Source organism: Manduca sexta, chromosome 12, assembly GCF_014839805.1.
Source record: "Manduca sexta isolate Smith_Timp_Sample1 chromosome 12, JHU_Msex_v1.0, whole genome shotgun sequence".
Taxonomy (NCBI): domain Eukaryota; kingdom Metazoa; phylum Arthropoda; class Insecta; order Lepidoptera; family Sphingidae; genus Manduca; species Manduca sexta.
The window spans coordinates 11,416,711-11,435,557 of record NC_051126.1 but is presented as its reverse complement, the minus strand read 5'-3'; the positions used below and the strand labels follow the sequence as shown (position 1 = coordinate 11,435,557).

Here is an 18,847-nt window from a genome sequence, read left to right as displayed (position 1 = left end):
ACTTACACATAGTTTAAACAAAACTTCGTTATTAGTAAGCTTAGTACCATTTGAAATTTAAGTGTTTGTTCACGTACAGCGTCAATTTTCCGCCTCCCTGGAATGTCAATATGGACTCTTAATTCAAAACTCATTTCGTTCTGTAATTATGGGGTCTATGAAGATGATGATTGGCTGTCTTATTAAAGCATTTTTAAATTTGCAAAAGACATGTTTTCCGGAAGGTTCTGGTTATATCTCACCGATTGAATGTAAATTACGATATACATACCAGAGAAGAACTTGTTCCGATTTGCTATACGTAACCGGTATACTTTGTCTTATTATCGAGATAATTTTAGAAACAGTTGAGAGGTAATGTTTATTTAAACAGGGGTCTTATTTTCTACACCACAGGTTATTTTGTCAATAACTGCCTCGATAGCTAGTTGTGATGGGTACGCGATACGAGTACAACTATGACGCTGAGGCCCTGGGTTCGAATCCCGGGTCGGGCCAAAAATAATTATGGCTGGGTTTTGCCATTTTAAAATTACTCAGTCGCCGCCGTAGCCGGAATTTGGCTAGGAGGGATTCATTTTAACAGTGCGTAACAAGCGGGTAACGCACCGTGTTACGTTTAAGAAAATAAAAAATCAAATACAGAATACCATTCACCATATTTTCACAGATAACGTAACACGGCCGCGTTAAGAGCTTATACTGTCATACAGAGTAAGGAGTAAGGCCCTTGACGTCACATATTTCAAATTATATTCTCACTTAGTTGCTATGCATACGATATTAACAGCCATCTATAGTAAATAGCCATTGCATTTATATATAACTTTTCAGTATAATAAACAGTTGGGCCGGATCCACCAGTTTCGTTCGCCGATATAAAAAAATCTTTTTTAAATGCAGGTATAGTCCGGGGTCTAAAACATGTGCCCAATATGGCAACAGAACCGTTCTCTATTACCTCATGGGAAGAAACACATATGACCGAAAGTGAGTACTCTAGTATCGTTTCTGCCTACACTTTCGGGGATAAAAAGCATGAATATGTTACCCCTTGCTCTGCCTCTACTAAAAACCGATTCTCTAACAGACATATATATATACGTAGGCAGTAATCTTTAATTTTAACAAGTATATAATATGTATATAAGTCAGATTTCCAACTAACCGCAGACAAGCTTGCCAACTTGTACCCGAGTTCGCAAACAATGCTGTGTCAGCGCCGACGCGTCGGCCGTGTTACTAGTCCAAGTTTATTCTACGTAAGAAAGGTCCTTATGTCTACTTGAATACGGTGTTTACATTGCTGATAATATTATTTTGCTGGAGTAAGGTATATTCTTCTAAGATCGGATAAGGGGTAAGATCGAACAATGCAAAAATATTATGAAACTATGGTTATATTTTAATTTAAGCTACATAGGTGGAGACGCCGTTGTTTTACCCCCGACATATATATCGCAGCTGATGCTACCACCAAGAACATCAGTGCTGTGTGCAGTCGAACAAAAAGGTGAATTTCGTTAAGATTGATCGATATTTCTATTTCATATTTTAGACAGCAAGGTGGCCTGACAAAAAATACTTTACGAACCCCTGCCTTATCCAAAACCTCTTAAACATCTGTTCATACCAAGTACGATCATGCTTAGCCTATTATTTTTACTTCACTAAATACTTCAGTGATCGTAATAGTATTTTGTACTGCATAAAACTTCCACAAGATTGATTATGCCACTTTAACTTTGAACTATTCTTTACAAGTTCCGAGAAGTTTATAAGATAAAGTCATGGCTTCTGAAGCTATTATTTAAAATAGATGATTTTTTTATTTTACTATGGGGTTATAGAAATATAAACAACTAATGTTTTTCAACCGGTAAAAATGACTAACTTTATTTAAATATGTCTAAAAATAATGTTTATTCAATTCAAATTATGGAATACTTACAGGAATATTCTGCGATTAATTTACGATTTAATATATTTACTTTTAATATCTCTATAATTTATTTATTTTGAGGAATCAATTGATTTCATTTAACATAATAAATAAATGGAAGGCAATGCAGAATTATAATTATCTATACTTATTATAAAGTATGGAAATGAAGAGATTGATTTATTGTTCAAACGCGCTTATGTCTAGAAGCTATTCAACAATTTATATTCCTTTAAATAAAATTCATATTGTTAATCTCACAATCTCATTGTTGTATTTATTATAATATATTATAAAAATGAAAAGTATTTTAATAAATAAAAATGAGGTTTGAGAAAAAATAATTTTAAAAGAATGTAATTAAATATATTTTATCAAACTCTAAATACCTACATATTTTATTATATTAAATATATGTACCATTTAAAAAAATATCTTGTACTTAATAACAAATAAAAATTGTTAAAAAAAAATTCACCATGAAATTTTTTCAGGAATTAAGATTTTTATATCACTGTTTACAAAATTGCGTATCTCAGTAAACAGTTATAAAAACAGAAGTTTTAAAGCATATTAGATAGGAAACTCAACAATATACAAGACTGGCCAGTTCCACCTAAATCAGAAGACGAAATAAAAGGTATTTACTCCAATACGAACACTGTACTCAATTCCGCTAACTTGTCACTCGATATTTCGCATTCGAAAAGTTTGGATCAAACATAACACGACGCGTAACAAAAGAAAGTAATTTTCTGACGGAAATTGCTTGCCATTGGTTCTAAAAATATATGCGATGTAATACTTTCAATACATAGTTATAACTTATATTGTTGTTTTCTTTAGATTCTTTTCGTATGTGAAAGTTCATATTGTTTATTTTCGTCGCCTAGCAACAGTGTGCAGATACTTGAGTGCTAGTTTAAGAGTATTTTTAAATAAATGTACGCAACAAAATAGTTTTTACAAATTTTTCTGTCGCATATGTTTCTTTTTTTGTTTTTATTTAGTATAATCTCTATATATTATTTGATGTATTAAGACAACCAAAAAAAAAATTGAAAAAGCAGAGGTCACAATATTTTCTAAAAACTATTTTTTTACATGCCTACATTTATTTTGAGAAATAGGTACTCTTAAGCTATTTTACCGATGTTACTGTACTTTATGAGACTTAACATATTGAGCGATGTGTATTATAAAGCCATGTCAATCTTTGTAACGTTTTCTGTTTGATATTGCTGCTTATTGACAGCACACCACCAGACAAACGACTAGATCAATTCGTGTATTGACTCGTTTATTTAATCTTTAAAAAATGCGAACACGTATTTGAGTGTTTCTCAAAATAAATGTACGTAACAAAATAGAAGTTTATGAAATATTATTACGATTGTTTCTGTCTATTCTTTTTTTGCTTGATATTATATATCCACTCTACATATTATTATTTCATAACAGTAAATTCCATAACAATATTTCGTAAAAAAATAATTTCGTTACGTACATTTATTTTGAGAAATATACATGTCCGTAACAAAATTCTTTTCTCCTTTAATTGTAGATATTGACGTATTATTAAAACCAGTAACAGCCTAATTTATTTGCTTTCTGTTATAAAAATAAGATCATAAAAGATCACAATAACAATAATATATCTATTACAATGTAAAGGCTCTGTTACGGAAGGACAGAATATAATTCACGCAGATTAATGTAATGTTCCAAATACAATAAGATACCTTCTCCTAATTCCACTGTCGAACAACAATAGGAGCTATTATAATAGATTCAATCTCAATTTAATCGGTTGATACTACCGTCGGTTATCGACTTTGTTGTGGACATCGATATATATGTACTAGGAAATAGATCTGGCGGTCCGTACACTCATGATGTTCGACTAAACTGTACTGCAATCCGTATACCTACTTTAGTATGGTTTCAACATTGACAGCCTGTGATTATCTGCGGAGTGGCGCTTATAATATAAGAACTCGAGTTTTAATGTAAGCTTGGATGTTAATAAAAATATTAGTCAGATAAGGCCTCATAACTAGATGAAATTTTTATACAGTTGACATTAGGAACTTTACACCAAGCCGAGACAACGCCAAGCATAGAAGGAAAATTAGACTTGAAATCGCGAATTCAATTGTAAATTAAAATAGATCAATCACCATCAAAACATAGGCTTTTATCCCAAATACATTTTTATTTCAGTGTCTTCGAAACAAGATAAGACGCATTAATCTACGTTTAAAAAAACAGAAAGGCTAATGGATAACTTTTCGTTTTCGACAAAGATAAGGAAGATTTAAATGCGGGTGAATTTTTGGGCCGGTAATTTTTATAGTTACGCGTGTTTTTCGTTCAATAAATGTTCCACATATATAAAATTAACTTTGCCTTTCGGCTCCCATTGCGAAAGAATGCGTTCCGAGCGAAGATAGCACATAGCACCCAGGAATAAGAGCTTTTACGTACTGTCAACTGGTCGCCAGCGCTCTGTCGCTCAGCAACAAAAACATAAGCCGAGGCGAACTATCGGCCGGATCGGCAACTAAGTGCGTATACACCAGTGGCGAAGGGTGATATTGTTAGAAATGTAACGCGAGGGAAGAAAAATTATCTTAAACTAACATATCGCAACCAATTTCACAGAAACCAAAAATTAAAACAAACGTAAATAAACCTAAAAGGGAAGACGGTAGCAAAAGAGTGGTATGGATACTTCGCCACTATAATACACCTACATTAAATTATAAATAGTCACAGTCGCCGTCGACCGAGTTGCCGGCGACTAGTCGACAGTTTGTAATAGCTAAGAAAGGTTCCTATTACACGAAGAATTTCCAAAACCAAAGCAATGGTTCTTAAGACTACTAAAACTTGTCATTTTTGTATAATAGTATAGAAACATAAACAGAAATACATATATTTATAATAGTCAACAGTAGTAAGGGCCATATGGCTACCCAAAGAAAGTTTAGGGGACCTGTTACCGTCGCGGAATTTGATTAATGTGTTACCTGTAGTTTCTATTGAAATAGCAAGCTGTGACTTTGGTCCAACTTTATTAGGCCTAGTAAGTGATGGGGAAAGTAAATAATGTTGTTCACATTTCAAACATTAGAATATGTTTTCATAAGTGAATTAATCTATACTATTATATAAAGCTGATGAGTTTGTTTGTTTCTTTGAATTCGCTAATGTCAGCTAACATCAATGAAAAATGTTGCAAACACGAGGAAAATTTATTCCTTTTAAGAGTTTCCGTTATATTCGCTTCGTAAACGAATAAAGTTATGTAACAATCATGTATGTTGAAATTGTTCGTCTTAAAAATTGCCAAAAAAAAATATTTTAAAACAAATTCCCCCGCCGCATCTGTCTGCCTGTCAGAATACAAAGAACTTAAAAACTACCCAACGTATTTGGCAGAAATTTGGTATAGAGATCGTTTGAGACACCGGGAAGGACATAAGCTACTATCTATCCAGAGAAATATATAGCGGGACTTTGATCCCGGAAAATTTTATCTCGCAATACTTTATCCCGGAAAAGCTTTTTCACGCGAGAGGAGCCGCGAGCAAAAGCTAGTAATAAATAATCGTTGTGATATTGATAGTGTTATTTGAATATGAGCATTGCACTCCGATTATGTTACAATGAAATCATTTTAAGAATGTTATTCATTTGGTACGGAAAATCTTGGTCGACTTTGTCCGCGTTTGATTGCAAGTGAGCAGAAAATGGCTTGTTGAGTTGTGCATTTTTATAAATCTAAAGGCCGTGCTACAGTTTTGTCTATTACTTGACTAAGCTAGGCAATTCCATTGACTGATAAAATTGTTGCATCGATCGATGGCTACGAGGTAACTAAATAACCTGGCTTTTCCTTCCCAGGCATTCTTAAACAGTTTAAAGATCGGGCGATTCTCGAAGGCACTATTTGAATAGTAGTTCATCATGAGCGACAGTTAAATAATATAATTTTGACATTGCGTCTTTACCTTTGCTAACATTGTGTCAAAATCCATGAATAGCAAATAAATATATTTGGTAAAAATCATAATTGTAATTTTCAGATTTTATTATAATAATTAAGTTTAAAGCAAATATGGTATGTACGTAAGTGTGACTGAAAGTATGATGTTGCCGCTGCGACGAATTCTCTAATTAAGAGTGTCATTAAAGCATGTAAAATTAAAATTACTTTTTATTCATATTTATTTTATACGAAACTTATACTATTTTATTTAATAACTGAGAGACTAACTAATTATAAAGTGTTATTTTCAAGACGACAAGTATATGGTTACATTTAGTAACGCAATATCAAAATCATTCTATAGGTATATAACATAGCATCGTGTAACTCAACTAGTATTCCTTCCCACATCTTAAAAATATTCAAAATCAATCTCCATCCAAAATCATAAAACTATAAAACCACTTACAACGAAATCTGAATATCATAAATGTAAAAGGATAGTAGAGTTTAAATAAAGTAAAAGGTGGTGGAGAGCCAACTCAACATTTCAAACTACGGCACATTGCAATTCCGCAGTTTTATTCAATATCGTGTACTTTTGCGGAGCCAGCCGAATGAACTTTTACTCGCCGTAACCGACTCTTTGCACATTTCAGGTTAATACTAACTAGAAATAGTACAGTGGAGTGATAAATTAGATTTGGTTGTAAAATCTTAGAATATCTTACTGATATTATAATAGCGGAAGTTTGTGAAAATATTTTGATTTAAATGAAATTAACTACACGGCTAGACCGTGTCATGGTTCAAAACATATGCTACTTTTTATTTCGGTAAATTAATGACGTGTGAAAAAATCCTTTCGCCGTGTGTACGCTGTCCCATGATGTGATAGGGGGCGAGCCTATCGCCATATCAGACATCATTATATCAGATAAATTGACAATGGGCAAAAAACTCAATATTACTTTGCCCGACCCAGGATTCGAACCCGGGATCTCAGAGCGATGTCGCACCGCGCACACAATACAACACGACCAAGGCGACAAAACAAATTTAAACTTTCTCGAACCAATGACGTCGACATCGAAATGTAACTTAAATAGTTCATTACCTTTGATCGCAAACTTCGAGCTAAATAAATTTATCTGAGTTAGAGGCCGACGGATAGTTAATTGCGAACTATACCGAAGATCAGCGAAGTTCGGTCGGCACATGGGTACTGCCGTCACGTCCTCGACTTGCCGGGACTTCAATCGGAAACTCGGCCAATTTATTAGGAGCGAAGTTAGGAGTATTAGTTATCACTCTTTGAGTTGCTATTTATCTGATGCCACGGTTTTTATACCTTAGATAAGGTATCCATAAAGGTTAAAATGCTGTGTTTTTATGTAGAAGAGAGGATAACTGATTTGTCTAGTGTAGATGTCCACTCAAATGGTGGCAATTGCAACTGAAGTCTCTGAACATTGCAACACTACAGGCATCGTCGCGTTTCCAACTGTAGACTTAGGAACAAGGTTTTTTATTTATTCATTAAATATTGTAACACTCTACTACATTTAACAAATCATTTCAAATAGGCCGCCATAAATGTATTTACCCGCAAAGGGTAATTATATCTCGTCAGTCTCTATTTGGACCCTACTCCAGTTCCAATACAGATACAGTGGAGTCCCTTCGCCGTGCCCGTATTTTTATGAATAACAGGATATTTCTAAACTATCCAATAATCCAGCGTAGGTCATCTGGAAAGAAGCGGAAATTAGATCTAGACAACAAAAGGAATTGAAGCAAAAAGAGGCACTGATTCAGATTGGGGATTAAATCAAAATGATGTATATGAAAGTAGCAATAACCAAGACTAACAGTATTGAAACACCCGATAAACTATACAGGATACCCATCCCCAACACCAAAGCACCTGGTTATTCAATTTACCGAGATCCAACTCAATTTCGCGTGATAAGAGCGAGCTAACTTGACTAAACCTGCGCTATAAACATACTGAGCTAAACCGGTGCAATTTTGTGACCCTCACTAGTTGATTGTAGATCATGTTGTACTGGTGTAGATTTTGAGATACTGATCTCGGTTTCTCTTTTAATATTGACATAGATCTTATTATGAATTTCCATCTTCTTTGTGATTGTTTTTAGGATGTATGATAAAGTTACGATAGGACCAGATTTGACCCGCTTTGATCAGTATTTTTCTTACTGTGGAAGGGAGAAATGATATTAAATACAATGCCGAACAGTAAAGGTCTTCGATCATTCTTTTGCTCATCAGCATTTTGCCCCTCGGCTTCGAAGGTCGAACGTCTCATCAGAAACTGACTACGAATATTTTATATGTCCGTACTATCCAGTGAATCAGTTGCGAAAGAATACATCGGATACACAACACCAAATATTCTACTTCAGCATAAATAAAAGAACCTGTAACATTATGTACAAAAACCGGAAATGTTCGCGAAATAATTCGTAACTGAGCAGAACGTTAAAAATATACTTAAAACAACTTTAAATGTTCAGAGCAGTAACTCGAAACTTTGCTGTCGCTTATAAAGTCCTATTAAAAATACGGAACTTCTGTGTCGCCCGCTGTTGGTCATTAGGTTCTTACTGTGTCATAACTTAGCGGCACCCCGCCCGCTACACCGCCGCCGCGCCACGTTAATGTGTATTTTAGAACTTTGCGACTTATAAATTCATTTATAAAGCTCATTTTCATTAAATGTTTTATTTATTTTCAAATGTGTATTTGTGTGTTGTATAAGATAAAATGTAGTATTATTAACTAAAAGTTGAGTTTAATTATTGATTAGTACCAATCTGCTTCAAGCTTCTTGAGAATAATAATAACTGGACTTTTATTAAGTGGGGTTTAGTGTTTAATTTGTTTAGTCAAATGATATTAAAATAGCTATTTCGATTATAAAGCGCCTAAAATCTTGCCATTCAAATTTATAAAATACAACTCGAAAGCAAATTAGGTAAATCAAATTATTTTACACAAGATTGGTTGCCCGTTACACTAAAAAGCTTTTACTGAACGGATATAAATAAAATACATTTTACCCAACTACTTAGGTTCAACAAGGCACTTTCTGAGGAACTGACACATAAAACCTATTTCACTCTCGTTGTTTCAAAAAGGCATACGCTTTGACCTTTAAAAGTTTATCGCCAAGTTGTCCGTCTGGGGAAGGAATGGAGGCATCCAACGAGAAAGCACTTCCAAGTGGCTTCAACTTTGACATTGTTATTTTATTCCGAGTATATCTCTGGCTTAACTTTATGACCAGGTATGCAGTGTGACGTCTGTATTTGATCAAACTACTTTTTTGAAATGACTTTAGAGTTTCATCAGTTATTTTGCTTATGTCCAATAGGTGTTGAAAAAATTATTACGTATGTATTTGTTAGGACTTATGTTTGAGTATAGTTTGGATATTTTTGGAAACGGTGTGAGTGATAAAATAGTTGGAGTTTGTAAGGTGGGTGAAGTCTCGAAATTCAACAACTTTCTTCCTTATTCCTTTTACGTTAAGGTTATAGCTTAAGGTCCATTTTTCATACATTTTGTTTCAGCTTTAATCTGGGTAACTAAACAAGTATTGACAAGTAAAGAATTTAAATTCACGTCTAGTTAGTGATTAGTTCTCGCAGTTGAAAGAAAAACGTAAAAATAATTAATATGCATGGATATTTCGGCCTTTAAAATTTCGTCGTATTAAATTTTAAAGGCCGAAATATTAAGCTATAACCTTAAGGTCGGCAGTGAATCAATAATTACTATAGTATCGTTAGTATTCGAAGGCGATAGAGACCCATTTGTTCATTTACCGGTCTATGCTAGAAACAATCGCAATTGCTAGCAGTTGTTACTAGTCATATCAGCAAACAAAAAATCTTTATTCTAATTGGCCCATTTTTGTCATCGATCGAAAAAGCAACTGAGGTCGTTTACTGAAATCTGCAGTTAGTCTTTTAAATAATACGGTTTCTTTTCATTGCTTTTCATAATAGTAAATTGTAGGATCACTATAAAGTTAGCAGCCTCGTACCACAAATCGCGGTCTTAAGTTTGACTGAGCGGCAACACACCTGTGTTTAATTAAATTCAGTAAAGCCATTTTACATTTATATCAGCTGTAAAGAAAGCAGTGGTGAAAGGTCAATATAACCCGATACTTGCTAGCTTCCCTTTATTAAAAAATTATGTAGAATCTAATTATCATTACAACGGTTTGCAGATCGCATTCATACATATTAGTACCTGTATACTGTGGCGGGTTCCGTTTCGAAAAATGTCACCTTTCGCCACTAAAAGGAAGCATCCTTTTCCTATTTTCATCATCATCATCAGCCCTGTATTATATACTGTCTCACTGCTGGGCACGGGCCTCCTCTACTACTGAGGGAGATTAGGCCTTAGTCTACCACGCTGGCCTAGTGCGGATTGGTAGACTTCACACACCCTCAAAATTCCTATAGAGAACTTCTCAGGTTAAAGCAAGCGATAATTCACAAAGAATACACACATTATTTTTTAGAAAAGTCAGAGGTGTGTGCCCTTGGGATTTGAACCTGCGGACATTCGTCTCGGCAGTCCGTTCCACAACCAACTTGGCTATCGGTTTTTCTATTTTACCAGTCATTATATTAGCTACATTTGTCCAACTTTCAAATCATTTTCCAATTGATTTTCGGACTTACTGTTACATCATCTTACAGTAAATAAATAATTATATATGATTTAAGATGATACTTAAAATAATCACCTATGCTATTGATAATATGATGTGGTGGTTATTAGTATAGGGATGCTGCAATCACATTAAATACTAAAACGTATGAAAAGATTACGACTTAACAACGTTTTGGACAAGTTCTGAATTTTTAACAGCGGCATTAGTGAGTACTGCTTTAAAACTGAAAAAGGACTCAAATCCGTTCAAAAACTTTTCTTTATTTGGTACTATTGCGATTTTTATTTATACCTTATTCTTCTCTTTCACTACCGTTTTTGCAAAAGTAGTTACTGTACGCGGAATATCTATGATTTTATTATATGTATTAACATCTACATTTATGGCGATATCCTGCGCCCTATCACTTCATGGGACGAACACAGGCGAAATGCGGGTGCCCTGGTTGTACCGCTACCTACCCTTTCGGAGATGGAGACGTGGTGAGTGGTTGTTGAATTATACCTACACAACTTCAGTAAACAGCCTTTAACACACAAACATCACGCCCTTATCCTCGTAGATGTGTGTAGAAGTGCATAGGTCTTTTGTAGTAGGTATATAATCACTTAGTATTGTTGCTTTCCTGATCTACCTCTAAATAAATAAAATTATGTGACAACATCAAATAAAATAGGAACCAAGACAGAAGAACAATGGATTACTGTCATAACTCGTATGCTGGATTACCCGATCCAAAAGAAACCTCTCAAAATAATTACAAACACACTTCCAAGACATCTGCTAAGTTACAAGTTATAAAATATCGCACCCAAAGCGATTCGCGGGCGGCAGTAAATATTAGATAACTTTCTCTGTATCGCTTCCTTGTAAAATATAGGTGAAGTTGTTATAGTTTATTTAATGGAGCCATCGTCGACTTGCGTAATAGTCTATTCAAATTGTGCTAGTCTATGATATGAGGAAATATTGTATGTTTAATACGTGCACGGGAAATTGACCCTAATGGAGTAGCAGGTGGACTTAACGGTACATGTAGTGGGGTCTGGATAGAGTATGGACTACAAAAGGTTTTTATCCCTCGCCAGTCCACACGATTATACCAATTTGTTGAAATTGGGATATACGTAGACTGATCTCGAAATTCGACACACTTACGTGGGCTTTGGCGTTAGTTTTGACAATTTAAGAAGCGAAGTTCAGCAGAGCACAAGTTTTTTAACCTTTAACTGTGGACGCGCGGTCTCACAAGCCGCTCGCAGTTTGAAAATTTCGAGTTTACACCTTTCCACTTGCTCCCCGTGTATAAGGCGCTCAGTAGCTTTAGTTTTAGTGGCGTAACGTATGTTATGGGAGACTGTGTCGGCGGCTGCCAATAAGGCCAGTTATTTTTCTTTAAACTTTGACCGCGGTCTGTGAGACCACGTTTCCGATACAAATTTTTGTACCTATTTTGTTTTTTTTTTTTACGTTATTTTCATTATAATGTTAACAAATATTAATGAAAGTACATCTACGTCAATACAAATGCCAACGTCACAGCTGCAACATATTTATGATCTTCTTTTAGAGTCAGACTAGTCTGATAACGAGGAAACTATTGAGGATTACTTTTTATCAGAAGCTTATTTTATTCTAAAATATATAAGTGACTATGAAGATAATACCGATGTCTCTAGCATAGACGATAACATTATAAGGAGTATCAGCCCCAAGCAGGGGTCCGCGAAAATGTATCTAGTTTGCTAGTACAGTACTAAAATATTGGCTTGAAGTTACCTATCAATACAGGCAGATAATATTGATAGGAGTCGTAAAAGGCACGATGACCCCAACAAAGCACCCCGCGATGTATGGACGGTAGTTGTAATGCACTTTCTCTGTGAAACCTAAAAAAAATATAAAGATCCACCGGAACCAGCAAAATTTTGAAAGGGGTCTATGAGAAATATAAATTTGGGAACCTCTGCTCTAGACGAACCCCCTAGTCAGGATACTGACTCGTCACAGCGCACAGCATGTCGCCTTTGTCCCCCAAAACTAAAGAGAAAGTCCAATTTTAATTGTATAAGTTATAAACAGGTCATACGGTTACAGTGTTTCAAACCCTAGTGTAAAAACTGCCAATAATTTGACACATATTGGACCATTGTGAAAATTTTTATATTTGAATTTGAGAAGACGTTTTTTTGATTTTATGTTACAATATGCCTTAGATTTATAGATAAAAATGTTATTTTTTTAAAAAAAGTTTAATTTATTTAAGTTTTCAGCCCTAAAACCGATCTCAAGTAAATTTATGCCAAATAGTGCCTTTAACTGTTAATATGATTTAATTAGGTGAGAAATAAATAAAGATTGATTAGGAGCTTCTAAATTATTCCATTTTAATATACCTAGAAAATAATAAATATAATAGCGTAAAAATAAAACTAATATTTACGTTGTATTTTAACTCAATACATAGCGGTCCGTCAGACCGCGCGTCCATGGTAGTGTAACAAAAAATGACGTCCATAGTTAAGGGTTAACTGACTAGGAAATAGCTGTCTAGCTAGCTACTAATGACAGCGTCATTTTTTTTTATGAAACCGGTAAGTTTCTGAATTCGAACCGGAGATACGTAGATAATAAAATAATTAACTTTTCTGGTCCAAGAAGTTCTCTATAGGAATTTCGAAGGTGTGTGAAGTCTACCAATCCACACTAGGCCAGCGTGGTGGACTAAGGCCTAATCCCTCTCAGTGGTAGGCCCGTGCTTAGCAGTGGGCAAGTATATAATACAGGGTTGATATTATATTTATTATAAACACGTCTGAAATGCAAAATAACACAATTTTATTATTCTGTAAAATTGTAATCAAATTTGATTCCCATGTGGTTAAAAATGATGTTTCTGATCCCAAAAACACGCATGAATTACTATGGAATGAAATTAGAGGCAAGAAGGGCGATAAACCCAACCCCTACCGCGTTATTGAACTTAAATAAGCGACGAACAATTAATGCTCTAATAAATAGTGTGTGTCTACAAATTTGGAAATACAGGCCTGCATATATTAAGGAAAAGTATCCGCCATTGTTTAATGAAACAGTTCCTTCTCCGTAAGTAACAAAAAAATGAATACATCACGTCACTAAATGTAAAACTTTAAATAAATTTTATATTTATTTCTACTGTTTCCTCCTAAATTATTTCTTTAATCAAAATCTTTTGGTACCTAGAGAATTGTGTTCAAATACAGTAAAAAAAATAGTAAATATTTAACACCTTCCATGCAAATACATGGCCGTGTAGGTGGAATTGAAATCACACAGCACACTGCAAACAAACCCAAACAAACATCTCCATCTTTACACAAATATTTGTCTTCGGGATATGTAGGGGACCATCTTTTCGCGCGCAACGATATTTATCTACTGACCTCTGCGGTATGCAATGCTTCTTTAAATTGTATGTAGAACTATAGCTATAATTATAATCAGGGCTTTTGTCACGTCTTTTTTGGGCGTACGCTAATTCTCAAAAGTTGTTATTCTATAATTTTTTATAACCTCCTTCCACTCCTGTACTTTTTAAGGGTAATTTTTTCGATATTTTCGAATTTTCATTGTGAGTCCCTGAGTGACGTCACAATAAAAGTCCTGATTATAACTATATGTTTGCCTGCAATAGTGGGTAACTTCTGTTTATCAAAATGTAATACTAATTTTATTAAGTTTTTCATCATCTTATCTTAAATTTAAAAAGCATTATTTACTCCGTTGATTGACTTACCATTTTTAATAAACGATTCCAATCGCTTTTTTCAATCTATGGTCAAAATGGACCAATCAAGACAAAGGCAATTTTGTCATGCTTATAAATGCCTTATTTTAATTGGCTTATTCGCGGGATAGATCTAAAGATTAAGATTGCGATCGATTATTAAAAACGGCCGTTGGACTTCGTGGAAAAAAAGCGGGCTGCACAAACACTCACTAAATATAACCTTTAAATATATTAAATCGTAATGCTGTCTTTGTCTACTCCTAATGGATGACAGTGACATACAATATTTAGTCGTTGCGCAAGTCAACCTTAAAATATTAATCTAGACAGAATCAAACGCTTACCTCAAGCCAGGGATAGTCGTAACCAGCTGTCCTTCAGCAGTAACCCAGTGGATGTCAGGTTGTGGATGTCCTGACGCGCGACAGACCGCATAGGCACCCCTGGTTGTCGGCCACAAGAGCCGAGACGGCGGGTCGACAACGAAATGCGGTCTCTTGTCACCAGAACTTGCCTCTACTACCACCAGGGTTACCAGCACCCATGGTAGCGTGTGTCCTGCAACCAATGAAGGGATATTGTATTTTGTGCTACAAGTAATAAAGTCGAATGTAAAAGAGATACGCGAAGTGCCTGCTGAAGTTTATAATTCGAGATGAGGGTTTGTTTTTACAGTTATGCTTATCATCAGGGTTGTCCCGTAGCATGAAAACGTGTAGCAGTATTTTTAAATTTTAATAGGTACTTTTAGTCAAGGGTCTTCAATTTATGTAAATAAACGAATATATCATAATTTCGTTAAAGACAAGGTAAATTGAACCCGATACCTACTACTCGGAGTCCACAACCCAATTACATCACCATTGGTCCGCTAAATTGACTTCACATAGAAATATTGAATTTCACCGAGTTGGAATCAATATCCGCTTACCATCCAACTGTGGAACGAAGGAAAAACTAGAAATATTCTGTGCAATATTCGGTTTTCATACAGATTTCGATTAACGAGATATTCTATACGAGTGGTTTAAAAATGTATGCTGATCAAAAACTAGATTCCGTCCGCAAATTCGAATCCGCATTTAAGAGAATCATTGCATGAGTTTAAAAATATTAAATTTTCTCTTCATAAAATTGGATATTTAATTCACCGTAGCCTCCAAACACACTTAAAAAAATATATTCCTAAAGCCACACTGAGGTCAAATGTCATTTATTAACGAATAATCTAGAAAAATCGGCGATGTAGCCAAAGCACAATGCAATAGCAACGTGAATTCGACATTAACTGATGTTTGATTTAAAAATTTAGATTTTATTTTATTATAACGCAGTATGTATTTTACGCACATAATAATTATTCAATTAATGAGTATTGAAATTAATCTTAGTATGACCGGTTGTCACGCCATATTTAATCAAATACTATACGTTAAGATTAGCCTTTTCCCGAGTAAAGAATGCAATTTAGTTAAAAGTTTAAACTTACCTACTCCACCGTCAATATACTTCCCAGGAACTAAGGGAACATATATCTTTTCAGAACAAAGTCTAACACTAGTGATAAAATAGTAGTTCCTACGAATTTCAACTTATACCTTTTTATTCATTTTCTCTTTCTTCGCTTAACTCAAACTGTTAAGATTTTTACTCAAGACCATTTTCTTATGTATTAAACTGCACATCAACTTTAGAATCCGCCGTCAGTTTTATTATTTATGTAAATTATTTCACAGTTTCTGTAAGTTAATAAAGTAAATTATTTCACTAGATTTTATAGTAATTTTTCACTTGGTCATAGAATGGACTGATGTGATGGTTATCCGAAAAATTAATGTTACATTTACCTTCATTTTAGAATTGTAAAACATTTAAATTAAATATAATGTTTTTTTTTTACAATACGATCTACGCAGAAAGAGCTCACAGTGTCCTGAGGTCTATCAATCGATGAAATACGCAAACTAACTAATTTTATTTCAATGTTGTAACAATTGCGTAAACATAATATTCAAACCGTTTTTGTTAAGTATTTAAAAATAATAAACAGTGACATTTTTTACATTACATACTTTTAAACATTGCAAAATAATATTATTTAAATTATAAAATTAGTAGCTATGTATGTATTTCATAATTTCATGCATTTCTAAATTCAAATATTTTTTAAATGTCAGATTTCCCGCTAAAATTATGGCCATTTTATTGTCTATTCCAATGATTCTCATCTACGTAGTCAAAGGCATCTTTCATACTCAGCCATAATATTATTATAATAAATAATCAGTTTTAATATGGTAATTGTAGATAATTATTTTATTGAGAGCTATATTTTAAATAATATATAGGGTAGTGATAACCGTCTTAAAACCACGGTTTCATTTAAAATAATTAAATTAAAATGCTAAGTAATATGCTTATCTACTTCATGGTTTGGGGTTGTTATGATGATAATTCTTATATGATGTAAACTGAATTAAAATATCATCAACATCAGCTTATTAGATATTTACGTAATTTCAACATGAAAGTACAATAACATTTAAAAAATAAATATGTTTTTAAATGAATTACACTAGAAAGGTAATAAAGTATTTAATAATCTGGCAAAGGAATAAAACCACGCAGCCAACATAAATAACAGTTATAGTTTCAGCTTTAGGTACAACAGTGGAGGTTTTCGATGGAAGTCACGTGCCATTATTTTTTAAGATTTAATGCAATGTCGTTTATAGTGAGCCATAACATAAATCAGGGCTGGGAACGTCCATCGTGCGAGCTGACGCTTTATTTACTGCCTTTGCCGGTCGCAAACGCGGGTTCCAAGTAGGGTTGTCAACGTAAAAATGTAAATTTACTTAAGGCAAAGTAAATCTAGATTCGTTTGATATAAAAATATATTTCATCTTGACATTGTAAGGCACCTTTATACTGTGTATTGTTTTAAGGGAAGTTAAACTCAATTAATAGAATAGATAAAAATATACTACTAGCAAATAATCTTAACTATGTTTATGGAATATGTTTATCAACGTTGAATTTAGGATAGATACCTACATTCAAGATATTAAAATTTTGTCTAGACTGTTTTTACCTAACAAATAACAAATACGCAGAACTTTTCTCCCTTTTAATTGTCTACACAAAAAATAACTGCCAAGTGCACTTTAAATTTAATTTAGTTACATTGCCAACCCTAGCATGAAAGTTGCGCCCAACATATGCGTTAAAACCGGCAGAATTTTAAGAGGAATTATTTGTACATTATCACCACAGTACTCGAGTACTACTACAACAATAAATTCTTGTTGATAGGCTATTTTCACGGATGGCTGTACACAAGTAACATACGCGCCAGTAGTTCTGATGGGGTAGGTAGAGTTGTAGCTAGCACACTCGAGCTTATTACCATCCATATTCAGTATCAAATATGAAATATAATACCGCTATAAAATTAAAAGTAGTCGATGTCGTTTTCAGGGAAACTTATGCTAAAGAGCGAGGCAATAACTACTATACTAATAAAACTACTGATCTCGAAGATTATAACTGTAATTATAATCATAACATATCTATTGTAAATTATAATGAGGACTGCGAAAAAATAATTTATAATGTTTACGCGAATGTTAGACATTAAAATATAACTATTTTGCCGATTTTATCACGGTTTTTTTTATATTTTCCTGCCTACGTTTTGAAGACTGCAGCCTTCGTCCGCCCCGAGACCACGAACGCTGCAAAGTCTTCGAAACGTCAGAAGGAAATTATAATATAAAAAAACGCGATAAAATCCGCAAATTAGTTTTATTTCAAAGAAATAATTATCAAACATAAAGGCTGTTTGTATGTCCTTTAACATCATGAAAATAAATTATAACGTCAACCTTCGTGGCGTAGTTGTGTTGCGCAGTGAGACTATTAGTTTGAATTCTCGGCTTCGAATACCAGGTCGAACAAACTGCTATTAAGACTTTCTGTTAAGCATTAGCTAGGAGCCTGGAATTAACATACGATGACAATAGCCCCGCCCCCTATCACACCATGGGACAGAATACATACAACAGAAAGTGGATGCACTAGTTGCGCCTCTGCCTACCGCTTGGACAATAAAACGCGTGAATATTTGTGTGAGATATATTTGGAAAATAAATGAAAATTCATTTTGTTCGGCTGTAGGTTAAATATTTAAATACGAATAAAAGTTTATTTATCAATATATATAAAAGAAAGTGGTGTTAGTTACACTATTTATAACTCAAGAACGGATGAACCGATTTGACTGAAAATTGGTTCCTTCCTGCGGGAACGGGACGTGACATAAGACGTGGTATAAGAAAGCAAAATTTGGTATGGAGATAGTATAAGACCCTGGGTAGATTATAGGCTACTATCCTGGGAAAATATATAGTGGGACTT

At 34.0% G+C, this 18,847-nt stretch overlaps 1 protein-coding gene across 1 annotated transcript in view; it reads right to left on the bottom strand.

The window, feature by feature from the left end:
• Positions 1-16,281, bottom strand: part of LOC115440741 (Down syndrome cell adhesion molecule-like protein Dscam2) — a 71,743-nt gene extending 55,462 nt beyond the window's left edge. Inside the window, 3 exon segments of the mRNA XM_037437925.1 lie at positions 14,773-14,986; positions 15,360-15,366; positions 16,276-16,281. Of these exon segments, the coding sequence (XP_037293822.1) occupies positions 14,773-14,986; positions 15,360-15,366; positions 16,276-16,281 (227 nt within the window).
• Positions 16,282-18,847: the final 2,566 nt, after the last annotated feature.